Raw genomic sequence first — 26,533 nt, forward strand, 5'->3', positions numbered from 1 at the left:
TTTTATTTTAAAATAAAAAAAATAATTTTTTTTTATTATTTATTAAAAGTTATTTATTTAATAATAATAAAAAAGTTTTTTAATTAATTTTTTTAAAAGTTAATAAAAACTATTATTATTTTAAAATTTTTAATAAAAGTAATAAAAATAAATATAAAAGATATTTTATTTAATAATTAATTAAATAAAATAAGGTTTTTAGTAAAGGGGTACCTAAAAGGTAGGGTACCTATAAGTGTAGGAGGGAAGCTTAAATGATTAAACTTTGTAATATATACTAAATGGATTATTATTAAGTTTACGTTAACACTGAGCTGGGAAATGCTTTTGCTTTAAGAAAGATTGAAACCCTATAATAAATTATGCCCAAGAGAAATGTTCAGAGTGTAAATAAACTCCTCCAGACTTGGATCCCTTTAGGATATTTAGGTTTGCTTCTGCAACAGCATTTCTAACATCATGCTGCATAGTATCTGGCCCACAAACAAAGATAGCAAGCGATTCCCCTCGATCTGCTACTCTGACGGCTTCTTCTTGGATAATCAGCGGTAAATGAGGCCGCTCGTCGAGGTGATTGTCAAATAGCGCCGACAATGGGGTCTCTGCTCTGCCCTCTGGGGCAATAATGCTCTCCGGCGAGGAGGAAGGGTTAGTTAAGCCTCCTGAAAGGTCATGGATTTTGTCAGTCAGGTCAACCCCTTGTGCAGTCTGGCCAGTCAAATGTAACTGGATACGAATATTGGAAATCGACTCTCTTGTTGAATATCGGGATAGTAGCTCCTTGACAATTCGTATGTACCAAATCCGAGTGCTAGCATCTTGAATTGCTACTATGACGCGGAGAGTAAATGACCCGTAAGTACTGCATTCATTATTCTTCGTCTTTTTCTCGATGCTCTCAAGATCTGCTGCTTGGCCACGCTCTTCATCAAAGGGTTTTGATTGGCACAAGACAAATTGTTCAATAAAGGGCAAAGTCCAACCGGCACCTGATCCTCCTGCAATGACGAGAAGATGGTCACTGTGAGCGTATGATTGCTGGTTAATCCCTCCATACGGACCATCGACAAGTACGGGGATGGAAGAACCCGGATTTTCTAAAGCAGTCTGGTGCAGACGTGCCGTTAAGCCGCGCTGGTGGCGAATGTAAAAGATGAGCTCGGACCTTTCGTTTGTCTCTCTGGATGGCAACGAGCATATGGTGAATGGATGGGCCGAGAGAGCTTGAAAAAATCCAAATCCGGTGAAGCGGAGGAAGCAGTGCTGTCCCGGTATCCATGTGAAGTTTGCCGGGATTGAAATGCGAGTGAAGCCACCGTCTTCAACGGTAACCTGGGCTTTTGCCCTCGTGCCGTACTCGAAGCAAGTCCGGAGCCAAGGATAAACGTAGCATGGGACATACACAGCCGCTGTCGCAATGAAGTAGTGCCTGTAGAAACGTCAGTGTCAGAGGAGGGATATTTATAGTCACGGCTTGCTCTTACCAAGAAGTCAGGGTGTAATCGCAATGCCAGAAAAATACCAAGACAAATATGGCAGCGGCGAGAAAATGGGTCGCTTTGAAAAATTCATAACCTAGATTTCTTATCAATGTGTCAGATGCCGAGTTTTGGTAGAATTGTACTCTGCGCCTATTACCTACCGAATCACACTGTGGGATGCAAAAGTAAGCCAAGCTTGGAAGATAAGTGCCACAATGCCTGTCCAGTAAAATATGAGGCCCATCTCAAATTGCATGACCATGTCACCAAATCGGATGTGATATACAATAAAGGGAAATGTATGCATAAGTGCAAGGAGGAAAAAAGCGTAGGATATCCATCGGTGGAACACTTGGAGCTTCTCGTGCGAGACCCCTGTGATAAGTGTGATCCAGTTCGACTTGCTCGCCGTCGCGCTGCGAAAAATCAGTATTCGGAAGAATGTCTGCCAGGTCGCCTAGGTGGCCTACAAGACAAAAGGCATGCATGCCAGGGCCATCCACCCCGATCTTGTTCCCAATGGTGGAGAGCCGCCAAAATCCAAACTTGGCCAGTAGTATGGTTGGGGAATCAGATCCATGCCTGCAAAGCCAGTCAGTTAGTCCCGATATCGATGTCGCCCAACCAGGCTCGCCGTCGACCTACAGAAGAAGAAGATTGTCCCTACTGCTGCCAGGAGCAGAAGCCCCAAGGGGGCCGATTCCCATCGCAGTGCCTGGACGTGGAAGCCGCGGTAAGACAAGTATCGTGTTAATGCGGTCACTTTCTGCCATGGTGAAGAGCCGCGCCATATTCTATGTCCCAGCAAACTGCGAGACAATGTTGCTAATGACGAAGATGCCAAGGACGCTCATGAGAAAGGCGATGGTCGACAGCGCAAAGACGCGGTCAGCGATGAACCTTGTGAAATATCTGGTTAGTAATGTGCTGGGCTGTACATAGTTTCTGGACGGTCGATTTTCCTTACCAAAAATGCCAACGCTGCTGGTAGTAGTCGCACTGCTCTTGTGTGAAGCCAAAGCTGTCACAGGTAAACTCGCGACTCCCCGTCAGTGTGACGGGCGGAGTGAGCCAGGCGGCCGACATGATGAATAAATTTCGCAGCGAACCGACGACTCTTTGGTATGTATTTCACAGCAACAGAGAGAGCACAGCATTCATGTGCGATGCTGGCGTGAGGGTGAGTTGAATGGGCCAGCTCTGTTCGGGTGGTCTGCTGGCTATCACTGTGCAGCTCCAGTACCTCGTCCAGAAGCCGAATTTGCGTCTGTTCGTAACATATGTACAGAGTATACTATGATAGAATGCCGAGCCATGCTGATAACTTGGTGCTCGTACTCCGTAGCTACGCTACTCTGTATGTACTGCTCTTGGAGTGTGACACCAGGCCAGCGCCACGCATGGCCATGGCAATGTCAGTCCCACGAGCATCCAACCGCGGACACTTGGACAGGGGCAAGAGCGCAGCCCATTCGCTTAGAATCATACGGAAGCACATGGCCTGGATCCTGACCTCCTCCCGCTGTGGCCCGAGCCACACCCGCAGTACAGTAGCGCGACGAGTGGCTCTATTTTGAGCAAGTTTGCGCATTTAATTCTTAACTGCTGCTCGTTTATGCCCCCACCAGGTCAACGGTGTGTTGCCGCGTTGAATAGCGTCCTAACTACCTTCTTACTGTGGTGTGCATGGATTCTTTCACTTGCTTCAATGATAGAGCAAGAATTACGCGACTCACGACCAACCCCAAGGAGCTGGCGCCACCCAAAGCTGTCTGAACTATCAACCTGTCTAAAGGCACACGGAAGTTTGTCTCTTCCTGTGCCAAACGGTTTATTGTCTTCTATCATGTGACTCATGTTCCGACAGCCTGGCTCGATGGAGCGCTCTGGTTCCATACCCAGCCGCACGGTCGCTGTAGTATAGACGGAATTGTTCGCTCTTCTATTCATCTTCATAGCGAGTTTCTTAAAAAGTCACGGGTATTGGCTCTTTTTAATCCCGCCATTCATGCTCATCCGCCTGTCCAGACGAGGAACTCGGCACATATACACAGCAATCGCCAACATGGACTCAGCATCGGCGTCAATGGGCATGGCGATGGATGCTACTTCCAGCATGGCCATGCCCTCTTCAACAGCCGGTCCAATGTCAATGGAATCATCTAACATGACGATGAACATGGAGTCTATGGCTATGATGTTCTTCACCTCTACAAGCACGCCTCTTTGGTCCTCGGCTTTTACACCTACCACTACTGGGCAGTACGCCGGAGCATGCATATTTCTTATAGCTTTCACTGTGGTGTTTCGTATCTTGCTGGCATTGCGATTCAACATGTACAAGGTAGTGGCCGCGGCCAAAATGAGGCGTGGTGGTGGTCTTCTCCAGTCGGACATGACCGAAATCAAATCGACGCCCCGACCTTGGAGGGCCAGCGAGGCTATCATGTCGGGTGCGCTAGACGCAGTGATTGCGGGAGTGAGTTATCTGCTGTCAGTCTGAAATATTTCCGTAAAGTGACTCCCAAACCAGGCTGCTGACCTAGTCTTAGTATGGTAGCAGTTATGACGATGAATGTTGGCTACTTCATGTCGATACTTGGTGGTGTGTTCTTGGGCAGCGTGCTCTGCAGTCATTTGACAGGCAACACCGGGGGCCATTGAACGACTGTTCATCATCCTTCAAGAAAGCCGTCAGGACGGCTGTATAAAGGTGCTCTCCATTTGGGTTACTACACACTACCTAGTCTTGGAGAACTAGTGGTGGAGCCCATCCGCGGTTTGCGATATGTTGTGATGCGTTCTTCTCTTAGGGACGATCTCAATCATTATAGCAGCACCCAGGTGGCATTATGTGATAGATTGGGCTTTAACCATTAATTTCGCAACTACGGCTATGGATACAGCGAGCCGTTAACTTCCATTTTTCTTGATGTAATATACCATCTATGGTTCATTGATCACCTATTCTGAGCGTTTGCAGACCAAAATTCTGGTTCAGGCGCCATATTTATTAGGAAATATTATGACACCGTTGTTTTCGGCTCCATCTTTTTTCGACTTAGATTCATCCGTCGTGCCTGGCATACGTCATAAAGAGCCTATCCGCCTTTAGTCTCTCCATGTCCTCTTCCCTAAGACACACTGCCAAAGCGATTTCGCCATCATCTTTTCGAGGCATGAAATACACAAAACTTTGCAGCGGTGTGAACCATGGCCTGCGAACTGCCTCTGGCTTGCCAAGTCCTAAATTGAATTCCAAGGCGTAGCTGTCCGTTTTGGCCCACGAACTCACGATCACGTCGACTGAAAAGTCCAACGATGAGGCAGGTGAGACGTGCGACTTATCGGCTTGGCTGTGCAAGTAGGTAGCCAAAGCACGCGTGTGGAAGGGGAGGATAGTGGTATTGGATTCCAGGGCGGTTCGAAGCCTGGATGCTATCTCGCCCAGTGGCAATGCGACGAGCTCTTGTAGCGTGAAAGTCGTGTACGTCATATTCTGAACAATGCCTGGATAAGACGCTGGCACATCGACATAGGGGCGTACGTCAACAGCTCGCGCAAAAGTCGTCTCTACGCCGGGCGGTAAGCGATTGGCGCGCGCGCGCATGATGCTCTGCCAGATAAATGCGCTCAGCGCGTCATCAGTAGATACGTAGCTAGAACCACTTGGGAGAGTCTTGACAGCGATTGATTTCAGAGTTGCCAATGATGTGGGATGAAAGGTAAAACTTGCCCAGACACTCTGAACAGGCTCTGTTTCGCTCCTGTCATGACCGTTGCGAGATTTACCAGTGGCAGTGGTGGCCAGATGACGAGCAAGCTCGGGACCACGCTCATAGTTATCAAGAAGGGGAACAACGGTTTGGCGTTCGAGATTGCCACAAAATAGCTCGTCGGTAGTAAACGACTCATCATGGCAGGCCTTTGAGAGGAGATGCATAATCTGTCCTTGCCCCATGATGTCCATGGTCTGATGTTGGCCAAGGAACGTGAGCACCAAACCACCGACAATGAAATTTGCCTGTAGCAGAAAGACAGGCGAACTGGATTCGTGTCTATTGATGGCGTCGGCTGCAGGAAAGGTGTTGCGAGGCGCGATAACAGATTCTCTCAACATTCTCATTGGGAAATTGGCTTCTCTGAGCTCGATCATTGTCGGAACCGAGGTGTCTGCTCTAAGGTCTTTGACTGCCAAGTAGGGGATATCTCGCAGTTCTTTGATCTTAAAGACTCCAGAACTTCCAGCCCCTGAGCCCTCAACGACAACTTGGCCCGCTACCCATGGAAAGCTGGCCGTCAGCCGCTGAAGGCCAGATGTCAGCGTGCTCATGACAGTGGATTGCTCAACATCGTTTGGCATCGCAAAGCAGAGACATATTTGCGTGTGGATGTTGAGCCTCGGCTGCTGTCCAAAAATATCCAAGTAAATATCCATGTCTCTGGGTTGAGTAAATCTAGTCTCCGTACTTGTAGGCAGCGGTTCTGGTGAAGCAGGGCTTTGAACAAGTGCCACTAACTGGTTTCTGCGGGAAAGAAGCGGACCCTCCTACTGCACTTAAGGAATGATAAAGTAACACATCAAACGATTGGAACAGTTATTCGAGTATGGCCAGTTTTGACGCCTTGCCAGAATGCAAATGTTGGAGCCAGCGGATACAGTTAGTTTAGTCATAGCAACGGATGTGCTGGTGCCATAGATGTTTCAGGAGTGATTCAGAAAAGCAAGTGTGAAAGCGTCAGTGCCGATCGAGTGGGGAAATCAAGAGGACAACGGGTTACAGGAAACCAGTTTAGTGATCCTCGGGGTCGGACGCGAATACCGCAATGTCGTTGGCGAAGATCTAAGCTACAACAAACAAGCGACTAATAGATATTATGGGGATATAGTCACAGATGGGACCGGCACTTGCATATGGTGAGGAGTCCTTGTCTTGAAACGGCCTACCCTCGCAATCTGTTATATGCGCGCAAACTTGCTCAGCCCATTCCTGTCGCTCCGCTCCGAGTGCAACTTTTGTAAATTGACCGCCGCTTACGGAGTAGAAATGGCCTAGAACTACAGAGCATACACACTGACATCGCTGAGAGATCTGAATCGCAAGTTACAGAGAACAGGGGTTATCAGAAAACCTGCGCAGCTAAGAAGTTACGAATGCTCATAACCCATGTCGGCCGTCTACAACAAAAGCAGTGCGGGATGATGATATCAAACAGTAGCAGTTTACAGCTATAGATTCGTTCTCAGTGCTTTTTTGCCCCCGTTCAAGGAACCCTTCTGACGGAATCATATTTTACTTGACCCCTGGTACACACAACCACTCTCTCGGCACACAGACGACACAGCAGCAATGGAACGAAAGGTGTCCATTATTGGCGCTGGTCCGTCTGGTTTTGCCCTTGCGGCTGATCTCCAAAACCGTGGTATAGACGTGCTAGTCTATTCACATCCAGATCACTTTCGATATGCCAACGAAGTCATGGTCAAAGGTCAACTGACAGTCCGGGGAAAGATTGAGAGTTCTATGCCCGTATGCATCACCTCGGACATGGCTGAGATCATTGAATTTTCACTGATGATCATCCTGACGATTCCATCTACCGGGCACGAGACAGTGCTGCAGCAACTGAGAGGATTTTCTCTGCAACAACACACCATTATCGCCATACCAGGCAATTTGTTCTCGCTCATTGCTGATATCGAGATCGGATGCGTCCTAGAAACCAACTTGTCTCCATATTCCTGCCGAATGGAAAGAGATGAAGTGCTAGTTCTGGGCAAGAAGAGCCTCATATTTATTGCTGCACTCCAAAGTCCTCCTAGCCAGGCAATATACGACGCGGTTCAAGAGATTATGCCAGTGAAACTCTGCTGGTGCAGCAGTGTTATCGAAGTTTGCCTGCTGAACGTGAACGGCGTGTTCCATCCACTAATGATACTGATGAACGCGGCCCGCATCGAAAGCACCAATGGGGACTTTTTTCTGTATCGAGATGGCCTGACAAGTTCCGTTGCCAAGGCCATGATTGCGGTCGATCAAGTGCGGATGCAAATAGGCAACGCATTCGGCCACAGCATGAGGAGTGCGTTGAGAGTGTCCAACGAGTGCTACGGTCACACCTTTACAAGCCTAGTGGATTTAGCGAGAAATTCAGGGCCCCACAACGGACTCAAGGCTCCACCAGATCTTCAAAACCGTAACATCTCGGAAGATGTTCCTGACCTACTTGTGTGCTGGCACAGCCTGGCCGAGAAGCTTGGGATAGATGCATCGCCCATCAAAGCCATCATCGTCCTCGCTCAGATGGCTACCAGTGTTGATTATTTCCAGTCTGGGAGGAGCCTTCGAAAGCTCCATCTGGAAGACATCTCCCGGAGTGAGCTAATTGAAAGATTCATGGCTCAACCAGACGGCGCGATTGTCAGTAGGTTGTAACTTGTGAATCAAGGCAAATTCGAGTTGGTATTTAGCCACAGCACAACGTATCAATGGGCGATAAGGAATGGATCGGCTTGCCGACCCAATTCACGAGCAGCCTGTTCTGCTACGGATCTTTTGGCAGGTATTAGATGACACAGTATATCGCATAGACATAGCAAATTTACCACAGGTTTGTCTTGACCATTGTGAAACGATCCACAAGTTCGCATTGTTAAAACTTTAAACTGCAAAGCCTTATTCTTCGAATCTTTGCGCCGTGCGCAGCCAAGATCCAAAGGAGTGGTGCGAGAGCAAATGCGATCAAAGCCAGCAGGGAGTTTCCCCATCCCCAGCCCAATGTCTTATACAAGTTCAGACCACTAAGAGGAATAAGCGCCCCGGCGAGACCTCTGAGCGCCGCATTGGCGCCATTGACACTGGCGGAGTAATTCTCGAATGCGTCGATTAAATAAGTTTGGACGGCTGTGAAAATTAGAATGTAGCCGAACCCCGTCATGGCTGTTCCAACTTGAGGAACAACCCAATGAATGTGTTTTTCCACCCCCCACCCATACAAAAATATCCCAAGTGAAAAACTTAGGGATCCAGGAACTGTGATGAGGAATGGAAGGCGGTCCTCCGGCGTAATCATCCTTGCGGTGCGAGCCCGTTTCTCTAAAGTCTTGTCGCTGAAATATGCAAGATATACGAGACCTGACAAGGTCCCAATGCCGCAAGCAATAAAGACTAGCCCAGAATCAAAAGTAGAAAAGTCGTAGACTTGTTGGAATATAATTGAGAATGTAGAGAAAAATATGTAGATGATGCTGTACAGAACACAGACGTAGACGCAGCTGGCCGTGACGACTGGGCACAGCAAGAGCATTTTGGAGGGCCGCATGATGCTTTGTATGAGAAGTGCTTGGAGGCCCAAGTGAGAAGCGAGCCTAGATCTATAATTGAGATTTCCAGTTTCTTTTCTGAGTCGTCTTGCCTTCCTTTCCAGCAGGACTGGAGGGTACGTCTCTCTTAAGATGGCAAGAGCCACGATTGTAACAAGTCCAGCCTGGAAATTATGGTCAACGTGATAAGCTCTTTGACAAATCAGTAGCTTGGCAACGGCTTACTATGATTGAGATAATCCAAAAGATCCATCTCCAGCCAAGAACCTCCGCCACATAACCACCGATGATAGGACCAACCATTGGACCAACCACGGTGCCTACAGCCCAGAGCGACACGGCCTTTCCTCTTTTCTCTCGAGGCATGATATCTGCAATGCTAGCAGGGCCTATCGATATTGTAGCCACGCCTGCAAACCCCGATAGGAACCGAAAGCTCAAGAGCATCGCTTCACTGTGTGAGAGGGCACACAAGATCGTGAACCCAACGAACAGCACACCTGTTATGTTGTAGACGATGACACGACCATACAGCTCACTGAGTGGCGGGAGAATCAGCGGTCCAACAGCGAAACCTAGTACGAATATTGACAAGACAAAGGTCGGAAATGTCGTTGAGCTAGAATGGAAATCTGCCAATATAAGCTCCACCGCTGGGGCGACTACCGATGATACGAGTGGCCTGCTAAGGGTTAGCAAAATGCCCCGAGCCGTGACTCGAGCTGTCTGGCCGCTGTCGGCTTTTACACCTACACCAGGAAACTCATGACGGAGATGGTCAGAATGTTGGCCCATTTCTTTGTCGAAGGCCAGTTCATAGGATTCTCGGGATCTTGATCTTCTGGCTCGTCCCACCAAACAGAGAGCGAGACGCCCGATTCAAGTTGGTGTCTGACATTGTCCAAATCAGAGCTTGTCGAAGGACTGACAGGGTACGTAGCTCCCACTGATTCAACGTTGGTATTGCCTTCCTTGCCAGCCTGCTCTATGTCTTGCAAGGACCCGGGGGGAAACCGCAATGTTGACATGTTTATCCTCCACGCCCTTCAACACGGCCTCAAAAACAAAAAGATGGGTTGGCTCCAGGGTAAATAGATCTCTTCTACAACAGTCTGCACAAAGAGCTTTAAGTGCCTGGTAATAAGGATATCACTCACGACCAATCATGTTGTTAAAAGGTTACACCCCTAGCGGTCAATAAGGTCCGCCGGTATCATGTCCCAGTAATAATGCGCTGGATGCCCGCCATAAATAGCAAATCCTCCCCAGCCACTGCCGCAGTGCCATTGCTTACTTGTCAGAGGGCGGGTCAGGGTTGCTACTAATACATAACCCAACAGAAAGGGAGAGGCATGGCAAGAAGTACTACCATAGCATTCGGTCCAGACAAACAGAAATCAATTCTATTACTGAATAATCTCCGGGGCTTTACAGTACAAAGACACCCCCCAGGGCTTATGCTTTAACAGCCACTGTGACCAAAAGATCTATGTCCATATGAATCCCATCCTCCACTAGAAGTTTATTCCATTCCGTCTTCATTTCCTCCCTTGCGCGTGGCCGGAGTTCCAACGGGATGCCGCCGTACGTTTTCCCGGATGAGCTTGCATCTAACCAGTCAATCATTGCATCTGCATCCTTGGTCGACTTTGTGATTTTGTTAACGACGATACTTCTTTCTCGGAACCCAGCATTGTCTAGAAGAGTTTCGAGCTCACGCTGCTTGAGAAACTTGGGTGGACTTTCTTCCGGATACTTTCGGTATGGCTCCCTGGACAGGACATCGGCTTTGATCCTCTCTTGGGCGGTGAGTGTATCGCCTGATCCGCCTGAAATGCCAAGTAGCCCTCCTGGCTTGAGCAGGCGGGCGAACTCCTTCAATGCTGCTGGTTGGTCCTGTACCCAATGCAGGGTTGAGTTCACGTAAATTGCGTCAAAACTCTCCGAAGGAAACTGCGATAAGTCTTCGGCTTGCCCCTCCGAAAACGAAAGATTCGGCTTCTGGATCCTCCGTGCAATCGTAATGCGTTCCGTGCTGGGATCAATACCCACCACATTCCCTCTCTCCCCGACAACCTCTGCAATGTGAGCTGTGAGATTTCCAGGTCCACACCCGACATCGAGAACTTTCATGCCAGAGATAATATTGAGCCTTTCGAGAAGAAACAATCCGGCGCCATACTGGGTGTTGTTAACCCGAGTGTATTCCGTCGCCAGCTCTTCGGTGTCTCCCATTGTACTAATCCTGGTGTAAATGCCTGGGTTAAGTCACCGGAAATAGTCTGGTGTATTGGAACACTCTCTCGGGACAATATGGGCGAGTATACTTATAGAGACCAAGGGGACGGCAAACAGAGCTGTGACAAGCTCTGCGCCTAACCATATTACTCATTCAATCATGCTCACGAATAAAATCACTCAACCCACTACCGTTTTGAATCCTGCATGGGTGAAGTCAAAAGCGTACTCTAGATTTCACAGAGTGCAGCAATAGCGGCCACATGCGGGGTGTTGATGTGTATCCAGATCGAGAAAACAAGAACCCACAAAAGAGAGCTGTTTTGAGCTCTTTTCCTCCCCACTCTTTTTTTCATCTTTTCATGCAATGCAACTATACTATGCATCTTGCGTAACACGGGGCAGCAGACGAATCATTCAATCGCTCAGAGCTGCCATGAACCCCCACTACGGGAACTGGCGTGCCGCGTAGAAACGAGAGAGTAATCACCTCGTAGTATCAGACCTATCCACATCCCCATGCCCATCGGCTCCTAGTATTCACCTAGCTAAATGAGCGAGGGTTCACCAGGTGCACTTCTTAACTGCAAGGTGACCTTTTCTATGGTGGAATTTGGCTATGTGGCTACATTAACTCCTACACCCTAAATATCTGCAGCCCCAAGCCAAGATCTGCAACAAATCGAGAAGAGTATTCCTATAATCATCGCATTTTAATCATGCTGATTCAAATTCTCTCTGTCAACTCGGTTGTGTCTGCGCTCTCTGTTCTCGTGAGTAATTCCAATCAACGCCGCAACGTTTGCTTATTCTTTTCAGCTCATCACCAGTCTCTTTATTCGGATTCTTCAAAATCGAGTTTTTCACCCACTACGTTCAGTTCCTGGACCTTGGCTCAACAGCCTCTCAGAATTGCCTGCTGCGATAGCTCTTGTGAAGGGAGACCAGCACCTTTACTACAAGTCTCTGCATGAGAAATATGGCTTGGTCGTGCGAGTGTCTCCCAATGAGCTAAGTTTTATTGGCACAGATGCTCGAGAAGAGATCTATGGGTTTCGCGTAAGTGCTTCAAACCCCAACAATGTCTCCTGCTGAATCGTGATCATAAAGAAAGGCGGACCTCTCATGGAGAAGAGTCCCATATTTCTCGGGGCCGTGGGAAGCATGAACGGAGAAACTGGTGTAAGCCTAGCACTGAACAAGGAGCATTCCCGCCAACGTAAGGCTTTGGGTTATCTGTTCTCCAACAGCGCTTTGGCCAAGCTAGAGGACATACTTCAAATTCATGTTCAAAAACTCGTAGCCGTACTGGAGAAGGGGGCATCTGAGAACCAAGCTGTGAATGTCTCAGACTGGTGTATGCTTCCGCACGTCATGATATTCTGCGATTGCCCCACCGGCTGACAATGGAAGCAGACACATACCTTGCATTTGATATGATGGGCGACTTGTGCTTCGCTGAACCTTTTGGGTGTTTGGACCAAGCCTCGGCTACAGAGTGGTCAACTTCTGTCATCAACGTTTTCGTGGCGGCTACGTGGACACAGGGCATACGCCGAATATCTGGAGTTGGCACATGGCTTGAGCGTCTCATGACTCGGCTTCTGGTTCCTACGAAGGCTTCATTATGGAGATCGATCCATTTAAACAATTCACGCGATAAAACGGTTCGTCGCCTGCAAGACCCTAACAGAAATCATGCAGACTTCATGTACCACATTCTCAATAGCGAGTCTAAAAACTTGTTGTCCAAGACTGAAATTCAGTTGAATATGGCCTTATTCATCAGTGCTGGAACTGACACAACGGCTACGGCTCTTGTCGGGTGGACATACTTCATTTGTACTCACCCCAACGTGTACAAGCGACTTACAGCGGAGATTAGAGACGCTTTTATGGCCAACGACGATATCAAATGGGAAAAGGTTAAAAATTTGAGGTACCTCGACGCAACATTAAACGAAACTCTACGTCTTTTCCCACCGTCACCTGCAAGTCAGCAGCGTGTAGTCCCTCCAGGAGGCGCCATTATTGCTGGGTATTATGTCCCTGCAGGAACTACAGTGGCCGTGCCTCCATGGGTATCAACACACTCGCACGTCAACTTTATAGAACCTGATACTTTTAGACCAGAAAGATGGCTAGGAGAGGATGCTGAGTTTCAAGATGACCGCTTAAATGCTTCACTACCATTCGGAACAGGACCTAGGGTCTGCATTGGGAAGAACCTAGCAAATCTTGAGATGAGGCTCATTGCCTCCAAAGTACTGTGGAACTTTGATATTGAACTTGACAGAAGTAACTACGAGACGGCGAATCAGCAGTGGGGTCTAAGCGGTCAAATGATGCCTATGAAAGTGTTTCATTCAATGACAAAGCTACCACTATGGATTAAACTAAAAAAAGTGAATTTATAATTTTTCATTGTCATGTTACGACCTTACTTTTAAAATCATGGCAATAGACTTATTGGGTAGGCGTCTTTTGTGACAAAACGAGTACGCTATAGCTCCAAAAGGAGAGTTCTTTCCGTGAACAATCATGTAGAAATCTTATCAACCTCGAAGCCATCATCTTAACTTTAGTCGCAAAGGGGTTTTGAGAGAGCGTTTGCAAGTGAGCAGCTTTCAATGATTCCGACAATATTTTCGCCAGTACATAAGCAATTCTCTTTTTAAGGCCAACGACAACATCGTTGCTATTGTACCTGCGGTAGGCGCTTAGATTTTCTACCTCAATGTTGCTAACAGGTGCGCCCTGCCCGGGTTCACCGCCCCAGAGCGCTCAATCACTCTATGGCGTTTCAGCCCTTTGTATTTGTGTTAATAAAAACTTGAGACGGCTTTCCATGTCTCGTAAAAGCAATGACAACTCGGACATCGACGTAATGTATCTATTCGCTCCTCCTAGAGGGTAATACTCATATTTGTTAGATGTGGCATATTCAAAGACTTCAATAGACCAGAAATCTCGGTGCGTGGCGGCCGATTGCTAAAGTCTGCTGTCTTAGAAAACTTGAGTTCGGTGTAGAAGTAACTGCGAACCCAGCCATAAATACCGGAGTCGCTAGGATATCAGTGTGATATTATTAAAATACTTCCAGCGAGATCGTACTTATACTCCTCCAGGTATTCAACCATATATTCTTCCGCAGCTGAGGATCTCCCTGCTTAATGTGTCTGGTGCTTTTTGGGAAAAGCTCCCGCCAGTTCAGCTGCCCACATTCACCTATTCCCATCCAGTCGCTAAATATCAATCTGACTAAAAACCGGTATATCTAAACCAACCACACCGGCATGATCTGACTGTTACGGAAGAGAGTTGGTTGTTGAGCATCGTCCTTGAGATAAGACTCTTAGCCTAAGAGATCAAATTTATAGCACTAAATGGAAATACGCCGAACAGTTTGGCAGCATCATAAGAGCAGCTATTGAGGAGTTTCCGTAGTCCGGGTAATACGGCCAGCACTGTAAGTATTGCATTAAATATCGAAGGCATTAATAGTTTTATATTATCGTATAGTATCGAGCGTCCGACTATTTGGAATATAGAAATATATCATATTGATGGGGAGGAAGCAAGACATAATTATGTCTCGAACTTTTTGCCTTATTTCTTCCAGTCTACTGCACACAAGAACCGGGGCTTGGCTTGCTTCTCCATGGTAACTTCGCTTCTGCGAAAGCTTCTTCCTACGGCATGGGCTTGTGAGCTAATGGCCAGCATGATCGACACAGTTAGCTTCCTATTGGGCTCTCCGCTACTAAAACTATAACCCCTTGTCTGTGCGGGGTAGTGCGAGCACGAGGTCTGTGCGTAGTGTATACTTGTAAGGGATTTACTAACTCCAATTTATACCCGGTCCCTGGCGAATCCTACTGAAGAGGATCCCCCGGATGGACACCACCGGTCGTGCTTGGCACAAATGTCGAGAGCCTGCGTGGAGATGAGATAGCTAGAGGGACATTACTCTCTCAGGCGGCCTTTCGTAGAGATAGTGGTATATTGTTGTTACTTGATGGACGCAATAGTTCCCGAGATTGTTAGCTCACTACTGCTGTATTTCATTGGTGTCAGGTAGCGTCCGACACTTTCCATGCATTATTCTTCCATCATTAGCATAAACATTTTATGAATCCCCAACAAGGCCTCCTCCAGCCAGACTCACTCCGATCATGGATCGTTCAACTGCTCCTGACTCTCGTTATCAAGGTCCATATTGGCCTCTTTGTACGACTGCCTCATCATGTTCTTGCTAGAATATGCTCTTGCATGTGTCCCTAGCCCTTCTCGGCCGCCGCCTCGTTTGTTGGACCCTTGTGAAAACTCAGACAAGACGTGAATATCCAAGCGATTGTTGCCGTTGGTCTTGTGCATATCACTCGACGGTATTTTATTGCCGTATGGCCCCCGGCTCCGTGACAAAGGTTGTGAAGATGCAAGTCCCAGTTTCCACCCTAGCTCCTTAACTAATGGTCGCAGCGTCGCCATACTTGCAGCACTAATAGCCAAACCCATTTCAACAGTTGACCAGATGGCAATGTCGGTGGTCGCATCTGAGTAGACTTGAATTAGCAACAGCTTCGGGCAACACGAATAATAGGCAATCCCCACATAGAAAATCTGGATTCGTGAACGTGTGGGTATAAGCAAGTCGTACAACAACAGCAGCGCTTGCCCTAGAATGCCATATTAGCACGGAGGATATCTTCTAAAAGCTTGCGGTCTGTCGTATACTTACACACAGCCTAGCGCAACCAAGAAGATCAGCGCATACCTGGCTTGTGCTCTTAGATTCAGATTCCAGATAACGAATGCTGGCAGAATCGCAAATGTAAAGTCCGTGATAATGGTGGAGATGCTGTCAAAATATACCAGGGCCATTATGATACTGATTTGAATGCAACTACCAGGTTGAGACCTATCCCAAAAATAGGAAACTGGGTGGCACTGAAAAAGCGCAACGAAGAAGAAAACAATGCGAGGAAGGATGGAGCATAAGGCTGCTGCATATATGATCCAACTATGTAATCTCGTGGTTACGATACGAAGCAAGAACCAGCCAAAAGAGATTTTAATAAAGATCACAATGACGCTGTAAAGGAGATAACAAAGCCACCAGAACTAGCAAGGTCAACTCTCTCCCATATTTAGCATCACGGGGTTGGAAATGGTTACGGTGGCCGTTGCATTGCACATACCATCAAGGCCTTTTCCATATTTTCCAACTCGAGATTGTACATATGTTGGCCTGTTCCATAGTATACACCGGCGCTTGATATGCAACAGTACGCTATAAATACAGCCTATGCAACTGTTAGCCAAAAAAGATCATTTTGTGCCGTCAGGAAAATGTTTGTTCCTCACGCGCGCCACGTACCGTTGCTGCAAACATTAGCCAGTCATCGGCACCAAATGCCTTGACAATGAAGGCACGGGTATATCCCCTCAAAATAACCGTGATGAGGGCCACAATTCCGAAGAAAATGTTGACGGCAAGAAGTTGAGGCCCGCGGTTGTCATGATTCAGGTTTTCCATAATCAAAGGGTTGTAATCATTAGGTCTTTGGCCGGTATATGTGTAACATAAAGGGGAGAGATCTTTGCTCCATATTAGATTCACAGAAAGTGGACCAGGCTTGTACGTATGATTTATATGTAGTTTGTATGTGGTGCTCATAGAAATTAAGAAGCTGCTTGACGCTTTGTCATTTTGATTGAAACGCCGAACACAATATTAGTGAGTACGAAAAGGGTGTACACTGCGAGGTTGCGCACTATGGCGTTGGCTAAATTGGCGTGCGGGACCTCAATACCCCGCCGCTCGACTATCGCAATTGAAGTTGCGTGATACTGCCTTGCAAGAACAGATGTGTATTATGGTAGACATGAGTAGAAGCAGCTGTCAAAATTAGATAATTGGAAACGATTGTTCTCGCCGACACTATCAGACGAAGCAGATAGTGGAGATGCTGAAGGAATGGGGCCAGGCCACACGGGTTTAGTTTCAGCCATGGAGGTCCCAGGGTAAGGCATCCTCTCAACTGATTCTGGCCCTGTAGTGCTTGTTAGAAGATATGCTATAGGAGAGATTTTGGTTAATATCCTGCTCAGCCAAGCTAGTTTTATCTTAACAGTAATAGAACATACGTTGTGATTGAATTCGATGAGGTCCATGATACGCCAGTACTGCGTTGCTTGTACAATCCTTCCAAACAAAAACATTAGCCACAGACAATTTATTTCCGGTTGAGTTCGATTCCCTCTTCGCGCCGCAGTTTAGATCAGATCCAGCTATGGCCATGAAGTATTGGGCTCCACAGAGGGTTCAACAGGTGACCTTTTAGCTCTGCCAGTGGATCCTACGTAAAGTTTATTTCAGCTCCCCAGAGGGTCTATTGAAGACCGAAAGGATGATAAAACGTCTAGCCCCTGAGCTAAGTTCGCCTACGCAGATGTTTGAATTAGCCCCTGGACGAACCTCTTATGGAAACCATACTTAGGGGCGGGTATTAGTCTTTGGGAGGTCTTGTAAGCCGATCTAACCTAGTCTAGCTTGTCGGACATCCAAGAAGTAGGGTCCAAACAGGTCTAAATACCTTGTTAAAACGTCCGCAATAGCTGCTGCGCTAATAAGGGTCAGCTAGCTAGATTATCCTACAAGTATTCGATCAAGGTTATCCTGTTTGATCAAGGTCATGCTGTTCAATCAGGGCCATACTGTTTAATCAGGGATATGCTATCACTTAAACAGCAAAATGATTACCACTCCTAAGATGATGTTTGATCCATCCTGGCTCCTTAGTCCCCATGCACCAAGCAACCCGCGCATCCCAACTCGTCTCTTCTAGGCGGTTAGATGGGCTAGACATACATCCTGATGAGCGAGGATTGCCTATACCTTGAAGAAGTGACGTAAAAGAGGTATAAATATTCCCTCGTGCTGTCAAAACATTGTCGGGGTACGAAATCTTAGCGACAAAGACCATCACCAATCGTATGATCGCGAGCTGGATAAAAAGAGTAGGTGAGATCATGGGTCTTCAATACGAAACAATGCCTACAGCCTGCGCCACAACGCAGCTAACGAGTTTAACTAAAGCCGTAAGTTCCCAAATTCAACGTCAGAGGACGCCCCTAAAGTTTGCCGCAATAGCCGACATGAGCGAGGCGATCCGGAGCTTATTCCCTGACCACGCCAACTCTATGCCTTTCCTGAAGTACCATCTTAGTCGGATTGTCAGGGCTGATCCATGGGCTAGTATTTGCGGCGAAAAGTCACAGCACGTATTGATCGGGCTTGCTTCATCGGTCACTCCATGAGCAAACAGTGGCCAACAGTCCTCACGGCTGACCAAACAGGGTCCGTCGCATCTAATCCCCATGTCCAACAGTTTGCAATTCAGTTGCGTAAATTACTTCCAGAATCAGAACAGCACAACAAGTCCCAGCGAGAGTTGCGGTTATTAAAGCAGAAGCTGAAAAGTGAGCTGAAACAGAAGACTTGAGACGACTGTACAGATAAACAGGCTGTGTATGACATTGAATACCAACTCCAAGGCGTCGACATTACACAGTCAGTTATAGATGAGGCAATCCGGACTCAGCGGCCGGCCAAAAGTTGCTGATGAAGGTACTTACAGCTCCAGTTGGTGAGACTCTGAAGGGACGATACCAACGCAGGGATAATGCAATTGAAGCCGTATATTCATATTGCAGCATTGAGGAAGGACCATTTGTCTGACCGTGTCATAAGTCATCAACGACGAAGGTTTCAGGCAGAACGTTAATGAGCTTTCGGATGACGATCCTCTGTTTCTTATAACTATGTCTAATTTGTTGATAGTCCGAAACAAAGGCCAAGGAGGTGTCTCCATGCATTGGCGCCACTCTCTCATTGCCACGGGACGACCCTCCTGCGGAGGACAGGATTGGAGAATTCTACACACCGGATGATTTGAGTAAGCACTTCCGTCGGACACACCTGCTCAAGTTGCAAGACAATGATCGACCAGTATGCCAGGTCTACCACACAAACATATTATTGAGGGGATTGTCGTCTCCAAGTCCAAAGAACTGACTGGTGTTTGTACTAGAACTGCTCGTGGCTTGTGGTCGCTCTTCAGCTAGCGAAGGGCTAGATCTAGCTTGATTTTCAGGTCATCGTCGTTTTTCTATGTAAAACTGATCGCTGGAGCTGGGACTTCGGCGTCTGAAAAGATTTATGCGAGGTGAATATCTCGATGGAGGCATTACCATCGCGAACGGGTCAACGTGCTCCTCGGGAATATGACTACGCGCCTGCATGTACGAAACCTGGCTGTTGTTTCTTAAGCGTACGGCGCCATACAATTGTGGGCCTACAACTAAGTAAAAGTAGAAAGGAAGATCGAGTTTCGCCTCGAGTATGGGGCCATATGGTTGCTGTGCGGCAACTTAAGCGAAGTGAATTGATTAACATACATAGGGTGCAGCCAGTGACTCTTCATATCCAAATGCGAGACATATGTGAGATAGAGCAAAACTGCCTGGGAGGTGCCACTTCTATTGAGAGAAAAGCATCTGAGATTTAGCTAGGGAAAAGGAGAAACCAGGCCAGGATGCTCCAACAATTTGAGTGTAAGCTATGTGTCAATGTAAAGCCCCTTGCTCATTCTGACCCTGCAAAGAATATAGCCACTCGGGACACGGCCGATGTTCATCAAGAAGCTGAAAATAAGTTAGGCAGCATCATATCATACAACAGGGTGCCCTTTTGGTACATGAGTCTGCAAACTTGATGCGAAGCGCTTGGATTCAGATGTGCCGTAAGCAACAAGACAATCTCAGCACTTTGGATGGAGATGGCAGAATTCCGAGTACGTTTAAGAGGAAAGAGTGCACCAAATGGAAGCGCTAAAGTCAGGCCCGTGTAGCAATTGACTAAGACATTTAGCATAAATCTTATTATATGCCGAGGAAAATTGTAGCGCACTGTGTTGAAATGCTAATATTCGCTCTAGCTGCAACATTTTCCTCTGCTATGCTTCATCCTCTGTAGTATTCTTGCCTTTTACCGAACACAAAGGAATACCAAAGCAACCAATCGCTGTTACTGAAGCCATAACAGTTGCCACTAAAAGTGTCTGGGTGATAGAGAGGTTATAAGCTGGAAGTATCTCATTTAACTCCTTCTTAGTAAAGCTCAGCTTTAGAGTTAGTACTCCAACTTTTTGAACGAGCTTTGGGTCAATATTTGGCGCCGCTTTGTGTAGGTTATACATTAATTGATTCGTGAAAATGTTTTGTGCGGAAGAAAGGGCTACAATCCCTCCCAAGTTTTGTATAAAACTGACCAGCACTAGGGCAATCGGAAGGTCCTTTCCTGAGAAATTCGTTTGGGTAGCGATGATAGGCTGCTGAAACCCGAGCCCAATGCCGAGGGCAAAGATGATTTGGTATATAATCCATAATGTCATTGGCGTGTCGACGCGGAACGTTGTCAGCATGCCTGCGCCAAGCGCCATCAATATGGATCCAAGACACATGGTTGGAGTATAGTAGCCGATGATACTAGTTATGCTCCCTGAGATTATGATAGAAACCACTAGAGACAATACCAGCGGAAGACCGCGAACGCCGCTGCTGAATGGCGAGGCTCCTTTCACTGCCTGAAACCAAATTGGGAGCTGTTTATAAGTCAGTGAGCAACATGGCATATATCGTAATTCGGTCGAACTTACATAATATACCGCAACATACAGCGCCCCAGAAGTGTTAAAGGAATAAAAAGCTCCAAAGAGAACAGTCCTAGTAAAAAATATTCTAGGAGGCACAGTGGCCTCCTCTCCTTTCCGGTATTGGTTAACCCCGAAGGCAAAGAGAAAGCATCCGGAGATTATAAACAGCACAAAGACCTTCCAGTTGCTCCAAGCATAATAAGTTCCACCCCACTGAAGTGCCAAGATCAGACACACAATGGCTGGTATAAACAGCGCGAGGCTGGGTAAGTCGAGGCGGCGAATTTTCTCTTTCAGAGTCAATGTTGATTGTTCGGGGCTTTCTTCGTTGCCCAAGAAGAGTATTGTAATAACAATAGTTAGGCCTGCAAGGGGTAGAAGAAGCCAAAAGCACCACCTCCATCCCAAAGTCTCTGCTATCGCGCCGCCGAGCAATGGCCCAATCGAGATGGCCAGGCATTCAATCGCCCCAATAATGCTGGAGTAGACTGGTCGCAATCGAATTGGTACACACCGAGATATGATAATGTTTGTACCAGCTAATATTCCCGCGCTTCCCAAGCCAGAGATGGCGCGGCCCACGATGAATGAACTGCTATTAGGCGCAACGGCGCATATGAGGCTCCCTACGGCGAATGTGAAGACAACGGTAGAGAAGACAATCTTAGCTGGGAGAAAAAGATATAATTTTCCGTAGAAGAGTTGTGAAGATGCCGAAGCCAGTAAGAAGGCAGCACCATACCAGCCAACGTCGTTGAGTGAGTTGAATCTGTCCGTCACAACCGGGATAATAGTCGTCACGCAATTAGCGTCCTATTCCAAAATTTAGCAAAGATTAGACTTAATCGCATAGCGTGGCATGTTCCGCATACATAGCCGCATACTATAGTTGCTAGTATTATTGAAAGAAGGTTGAGAAATAACGGTATACCACGAGGATACTTTGAGCCCTCTTCAGTCGGAGCATTTTCGGGGGTTGAGTGTTTGGCTTCCGTCGTTTCTCTCTTCGGGATTTCCATGATTACAGCTAAATAACGAAGCAAAGTCTTTGTGTATTCAATTATTACAGCCACATAACGACGTAAACCCTACCCAAGCCCGTCCCTTATATCCAAATTATGGTAGCCTTGACAGCACACTTACACGAACTCGTGTTAGTGGGGGCACGGACCAAATTGGCCAATCGGACCTCTACTCCGATCGGAGCTCGGAGTGACAAGGGTGCGTTCTGGGACGCGCATCACGGACCTCGGCCTTGTTACCTTTATGCGCCCGTTGGCTGAATGATGGGTTTGAAAGGCTGTTGATAAGGGCATGCCTAGAGGAAGTCGAGATGCTCCGACTCTGCGGCGAAATACATCAATTCCAATGAATGAACTATGGTTTTCGCTTCTTGCGTAATGAATTGGTAGACGGTCTCTCGTTTAAGGTTCCTACACAAAGAATACACAGCCGTCTACGCTACACCACCTAGTCTTGTGTACTTTATTCAGGGCGGGTCATCCACCAAGTAGTAAGTAATGAAAATGGAGAATGGAATGACTCATTGAGCAAAGTGACCCAGACCAGGTTCCGGTAAAAAGGCTTATGAGTAGAAGTGAGTACTTTAGATACCTTAATGAACGGAGGTACCTAATACACTCCTCACTACTTTATCACTTGATCCGAATTTCAGCAACTTTGGACGCCCTAAACATACATAATCGCGATCCATCATGGAGAAACTGAGTTTTTGGGTAGCTTTGTTGTGACTAATTGGTCGGGCTTCAATGGCTCCTCTGCTTGTTTGGGTGTATCATCTGGTTTGATGAATAGGACAAGACTGCGAAATAGCTAAAACATTAAGAATCTTTGTTATAACACTTAGCATAAGCAATCAGATAGGCTTGAGGCTAGTTAGGCACTGAAGATACGGATTTTTGTATGTAATATTCAGTATCCAAATGTGCTGTCCTGGATATTTGTAATCAATACTGTGTAAAACCCAATTTGAACCCGGATAACAGGCTTTAATTGTATCCTACATCGTGCCCATTTCCGACTTTCTAGTCTTCTTCGTAGTTAAGAACATCGCAGCTTGACTCATGATCAGTCATGATATTAGCTGGCCCACTACGACAGCGTCGTATGCCGCGTCTTGGGTGCATTTGATGGCGGAAGGAGCGAGATCGACCGCGGGGCTGTGCCAAGTGCGCTCAATCTGAAAGTCAAGCCCGCTAATCTCAGCTTTAAGTAGATTTGCCATGATATCGACTGCAGACTCATATTTCTCTAGGGTTACCTCTGATAGGTGGCGAAGATTCATTGTAAAGCTGGCCTGGCCAGGTATTGTATCTAAAGGCGGCTGTTCCAAGTTAAGTAATTCCACTATTACGACCAGGCATCTAATGAGGGCTTGCCTCTCGAGGAACGCGATGCATTTCGCTGTCGCAACTAAGGCATCTATCTGCACGCTCTTGCATCGGAGTTGTTCCGGCAGGGTCGCGACGGCCTAAAACTTGCACTTAATCCTACCGAATACCCTGGACTTTTGTCGCAATGCCAATTCTCCTGCTAGAGATTACAATGGAAGAGGTCATCGACCGTCCAACGCCAGAAGGCCACACGCAACTCCTTCTAGCGAAGCGGAAGACAAAAAGGTTTGAGTCAAGGAATCGATAAATGAATTGAGTTGAAGCGATTTCCGACAAATGGATGGTGTCAAGAGCCAGCTTGCCGTCTCACCGCTATCAGTCTCAAATACGCCAGGACTTGACCTGCAGCTAGAGGCGTGAGATGTTCATTTCACGCTTTGTCACCTTATAGATTCACAGAATTTCAGAGTAAGCTATATATAAAACTTTAATTTTGCTTTGAAGCATACGGTCTTACCAGCTTCAGTAGCAGTAATCGTCAAAATCTCCAAAAAAATTTGCAGGAGGTTTTAGCATCTCCAGCCATGGTTCCTCTTGGAAGTCAACAGTATCCAGCCATGCTGCCCACTGCAGATCTTGAGTGATAGTTTCCGGATTTTGAGCCTCAGGAAGCTCTGCCGACGGCGCATCGCGCATGTTTACGGTTGGACTATCCGGCAGTAAACGTGCTAAAGGCATCTCATGATTTAGGATCTGGTCCAGAGCCTTTGAGAAGATCAATTGAGCCTGCTTACAGAGCTCATAATTGCTCTTTCCCGACTCAGTTAGCCAGTCGCAGCACGATATGAGAACGCTGATGTCCTGAATAATGGTCGACCTGTTCGAAGCGACGGAGGGCTGTGGTTTTGGCAAGCTGGCTAGTCGAAACAATTCCAGAATCAAGACACTCGCGCACGGCATCGCGTAAAATACTATCTGCAACGGGTCAGTTCGCACCAGCAATGCAAGCCTGGAGCTACTTACCGTCCATTCCAAATCGATCCTATGGGACCCTATGATATCTCTCTTCTTCATTACTGAGAGCACTAGCCCTAGGGTCTCGTGGGAAATTTGAATCAACGCGTGACGATAGCCACTGCTTTGATTCACTAGCATCTTGTATAAAAGAAATTTGCTATAAAAATACTCAAGTTTGAGGCTCAGAAGCATCAAAATGGTTGAAGGTGCCATCCGGTCCCATAGGGACGGCTCATACTGCATGAAGTGAGGCAGAGTCTCCCAGGTCGACGATGATCGAGTTAGTATTCGCCTGAATAAGCATGTCAGCCAGTCAGTTTTTTTTAGTTTTTTTGTTTGTTTTTTTTTTTTTAAAAAAAAAAAAAAACAGAGGGGATTGGTCTTTGGATAATTGCTTACTGGGCTTTATGAACCAGATCTTGAGTTATGGTTCCCAGTGACAACTCAAGAACTTCTTCACGGATCGAGCTTAGCCAAACGATCGCTCGTTGACGAGACGCTGGATGTACAGTCATGTCTTTATTCCAACCATCACCGTCTAGTCGCGATATTTGTAGCTCTAACAGCTCGCCAGACCCGACAATGGCTGAGTCTGAGAGGTCAAGAGGTAATTCTATGTTACAATAGCTCCTATTCAAGCGTGGTGGGCGACCGACAAACGTCGCCAGGGACTTATCCAGCTCGTGTGATAGGGCAATGGCACGTTTTCGAAGCTCGACCAAGTATGCTGGGGTATTCATGTCATCTTGAAAGCCCCTGTGGTAGTTGAGGGCGAATATGGCGGACGATAAATTCCCCATTAGACGCCAGGCTTGACAAGAATCGTCACCAAAACACCAGGTGGAGAGTGTGGTGGCCAGGATCCCAAGCCACACGGATAGGTCGTTCATTTGGCCAACGCGGTTGCACAGAGCCTCGCATCGTAGACAGGCGTCAAAGGCATCACTGGACGTTGCCTTACGGTCGCCAAACCACTGGCGACCCGAGAAGCTGGTACAGAGATTTTTGGCCGATGCAATAACCATCCCGAGGAGCGCGAAATACATGCCGACAGTTTCCCATCGGATAGCACAAAGTTCCTTTTCAAGAGCACCGTCTGCGGCCGTCGTGGGCATATTGAGTGGTCGAGAAGTGTGGTCAAAAATTTCTCGAGAAGTGGCCTGGAGGCGATTCAGTGATCGACTAGAATGAAGGTCCTGCAAATTGGTCTGGATGGCGCGCCAAGCCGCCTTGGCTAAAGGACCACCAACTGGACTGTCTCCGAGATCTTTATACCAGTTGTGGACTAATTCTTCGAGATCTGGGTGGGAATAGCGATCAAGGAGCAGTTGCAATAACTCCTCACCCTCCCTTATGAGAGATGAATTCGCGTGGAATGGTTGCTGCAGATGAGAAACTCCAGTGCGAGTTAGCGACCTATATTGACGCGAGGATGTCGTTTGATCAGCCTCTGTTGGTGACAAAACAGAAGTTTGCATGGCAACCAAACCAGTAGCTAGATCAAACGCAGCAGGAATCGGCGTGACCGAAGAAGATGTCGGCAGAGACGAGGATAAACTCGAGGACAATACTGTCAAACTCGATACCTCCGTCAAGGTCTCCAGCGGCCGCTGGGTAGCATCAACTGGAACGCTAGATAGTCTCAACTGGCGTGTAAGTTCTCAATCGCGGGAAACTCGAGTGAATCAAAGGCTAACATGACTTACATAGCTGCGGCTACGCGCGACTCGCTGCGTTGGCGTCGTCGGGCCATCGGCGCAGGGTGATAGAAGCATTGCTCTGTGAGCCGGCGTCTGGCGCAGCGAGCACATCGAGGTCGACCATGATCACAGCGCAGTTTTGATTTGCGGCAAGGCTCACACGATGACAGCTGCCCATTCCGACGGACAGCGTCAGACATCTTGGCAAGATGCTTGGCGTGTCACAGCGTTCACCTGTGGAGAGAATGTTTGAGATTGGGCGCTTATTAATGTGCCTGGCAATTGGGCGTTGCTTCAATCGTGGGGCGCCAGCTGGTGTGGACAAGGGTCTGGTACCAGACTACAGGTCCGTACGAGTACATGCCAACAGAGCGCTCCCCAGTTCAACGTCTCAATCTGGATCAGGCCATCTCCTTTGGGCACCTTGCACAGAAACTGGCGAAGCAGCTTATCAAACTTCAAGGGTGTTGCAATAACTACCACCGAACAGCAAAACAAAAGCGCATAGGAAGTCCGAATGAACAAACCAGCCTTGCCGTCCCTGAAATCTACGGTCGGATCAGGCGCTGATGTCCTTAGCGCCAGGACTCTTGCGAACCAGAAATATAACGGTGTTAGATAGAAAATAAGCCCTAAAACTAGAAAGAAAAAGAAATCGCCGAGGACCGTAGGATGGTAACCACCAGGACGGTAATGCTCT

General features: G+C 47.4%; 10 protein-coding genes across 10 annotated transcripts; 3 read left to right on the top strand and 7 right to left on the bottom strand.

The window, feature by feature from the left end:
* Positions 1-267: 267 nt before the first annotated feature.
* TRIVIDRAFT_230771 (uncharacterized protein) lies at positions 268-2,567 on the bottom strand (the record flags this gene model as incomplete). Its single annotated transcript, XM_014100697.1, has 7 exons — positions 268-1,429; positions 1,485-1,583; positions 1,643-1,897; positions 1,952-2,063; positions 2,127-2,247; positions 2,315-2,381; positions 2,449-2,567. 7 exons carry the CDS (start codon positions 2,565-2,567, stop codon positions 361-363), a joined length of 1,842 nt encoding a protein of 613 aa, XP_013956172.1.
* A 1,102-nt stretch (positions 2,568-3,669) lies between these two features.
* Positions 3,670-4,145, top strand: TRIVIDRAFT_53545 (uncharacterized protein; the record flags this gene model as incomplete). The annotated part of the gene is made up of 2 exons (XM_014100698.1): positions 3,670-3,974; positions 4,034-4,145. 2 exons carry the CDS (start codon positions 3,670-3,672, stop codon positions 4,143-4,145), a joined length of 417 nt encoding a protein of 138 aa, XP_013956173.1.
* Positions 4,146-4,548: 403 nt separating this feature from the next.
* TRIVIDRAFT_151414 (uncharacterized protein) lies at positions 4,549-5,919 on the bottom strand (the record flags this gene model as incomplete). Its single annotated transcript, XM_014100699.1, has 2 exons — positions 4,549-5,237; positions 5,298-5,919. The coding sequence occupies 2 exons, from the start codon at positions 5,917-5,919 to the stop codon at positions 4,549-4,551; spliced, it is 1,311 nt and encodes a 436-aa protein (XP_013956174.1).
* Positions 5,920-6,832: 913 nt separating this feature from the next.
* On the top strand, positions 6,833-7,918 carry TRIVIDRAFT_53537 (uncharacterized protein; the record flags this gene model as incomplete). Its single annotated transcript, XM_014100700.1, has 1 exon — positions 6,833-7,918. The coding sequence occupies one exon, from the start codon at positions 6,833-6,835 to the stop codon at positions 7,916-7,918; it is 1,086 nt and encodes a 361-aa protein (XP_013956175.1).
* Positions 7,919-8,135: 217 nt separating this feature from the next.
* TRIVIDRAFT_191800 (uncharacterized protein) lies at positions 8,136-9,833 on the bottom strand (the record flags this gene model as incomplete). The annotated part of the gene is made up of 4 exons (XM_014100701.1): positions 8,136-8,969; positions 9,031-9,487; positions 9,559-9,696; positions 9,742-9,833. The coding sequence occupies 4 exons, from the start codon at positions 9,831-9,833 to the stop codon at positions 8,136-8,138; spliced, it is 1,521 nt and encodes a 506-aa protein (XP_013956176.1).
* Positions 9,834-10,260: 427 nt separating this feature from the next.
* Positions 10,261-11,040, bottom strand: TRIVIDRAFT_53536 (uncharacterized protein; the record flags this gene model as incomplete). Its single annotated transcript, XM_014100702.1, has 1 exon — positions 10,261-11,040. The coding sequence occupies one exon, from the start codon at positions 11,038-11,040 to the stop codon at positions 10,261-10,263; it is 780 nt and encodes a 259-aa protein (XP_013956177.1).
* Positions 11,041-11,762: 722 nt separating this feature from the next.
* TRIVIDRAFT_59982 (uncharacterized protein) lies at positions 11,763-13,460 on the top strand (the record flags this gene model as incomplete). Its single annotated transcript, XM_014100703.1, has 4 exons — positions 11,763-11,816; positions 11,863-12,102; positions 12,154-12,400; positions 12,460-13,460. The coding sequence occupies 4 exons, from the start codon at positions 11,763-11,765 to the stop codon at positions 13,458-13,460; spliced, it is 1,542 nt and encodes a 513-aa protein (XP_013956178.1).
* A 1,756-nt stretch (positions 13,461-15,216) lies between these two features.
* TRIVIDRAFT_53542 (uncharacterized protein) lies at positions 15,217-16,582 on the bottom strand (the record flags this gene model as incomplete). Its single annotated transcript, XM_014100704.1, has 5 exons — positions 15,217-15,599; positions 15,658-15,722; positions 15,785-16,167; positions 16,245-16,349; positions 16,424-16,582. 5 exons carry the CDS (start codon positions 16,580-16,582, stop codon positions 15,217-15,219), a joined length of 1,095 nt encoding a protein of 364 aa, XP_013956179.1.
* Positions 16,583-20,063: 3,481 nt separating this feature from the next.
* Positions 20,064-22,476, bottom strand: TRIVIDRAFT_191806 (uncharacterized protein; the record flags this gene model as incomplete). The annotated part of the gene is made up of 5 exons (XM_014100705.1): positions 20,064-20,711; positions 20,766-21,575; positions 21,635-21,712; positions 22,011-22,106; positions 22,462-22,476. 5 exons carry the CDS (start codon positions 22,474-22,476, stop codon positions 20,064-20,066), a joined length of 1,647 nt encoding a protein of 548 aa, XP_013956180.1.
* Positions 22,477-23,824: 1,348 nt separating this feature from the next.
* TRIVIDRAFT_134559 (uncharacterized protein) lies at positions 23,825-26,030 on the bottom strand (the record flags this gene model as incomplete). The annotated part of the gene is made up of 4 exons (XM_014100706.1): positions 23,825-24,091; positions 24,140-24,425; positions 24,533-25,690; positions 25,861-26,030. Coding segments are annotated over 4 exons (1,881 nt in total), but the record flags the coding sequence as incomplete, so codon positions are not given.
* Between the last annotated feature and the right edge of the window lie 503 nt (positions 26,031-26,533).

The sequence above is a fragment of the Trichoderma virens genome, assembly GCF_000170995.1.
Source record: "Trichoderma virens Gv29-8 chromosome Unknown TRIVIscaffold_49, whole genome shotgun sequence".
NCBI classification, from domain to species: Eukaryota; Fungi; Ascomycota; class Sordariomycetes; order Hypocreales; family Hypocreaceae; genus Trichoderma; species Trichoderma virens.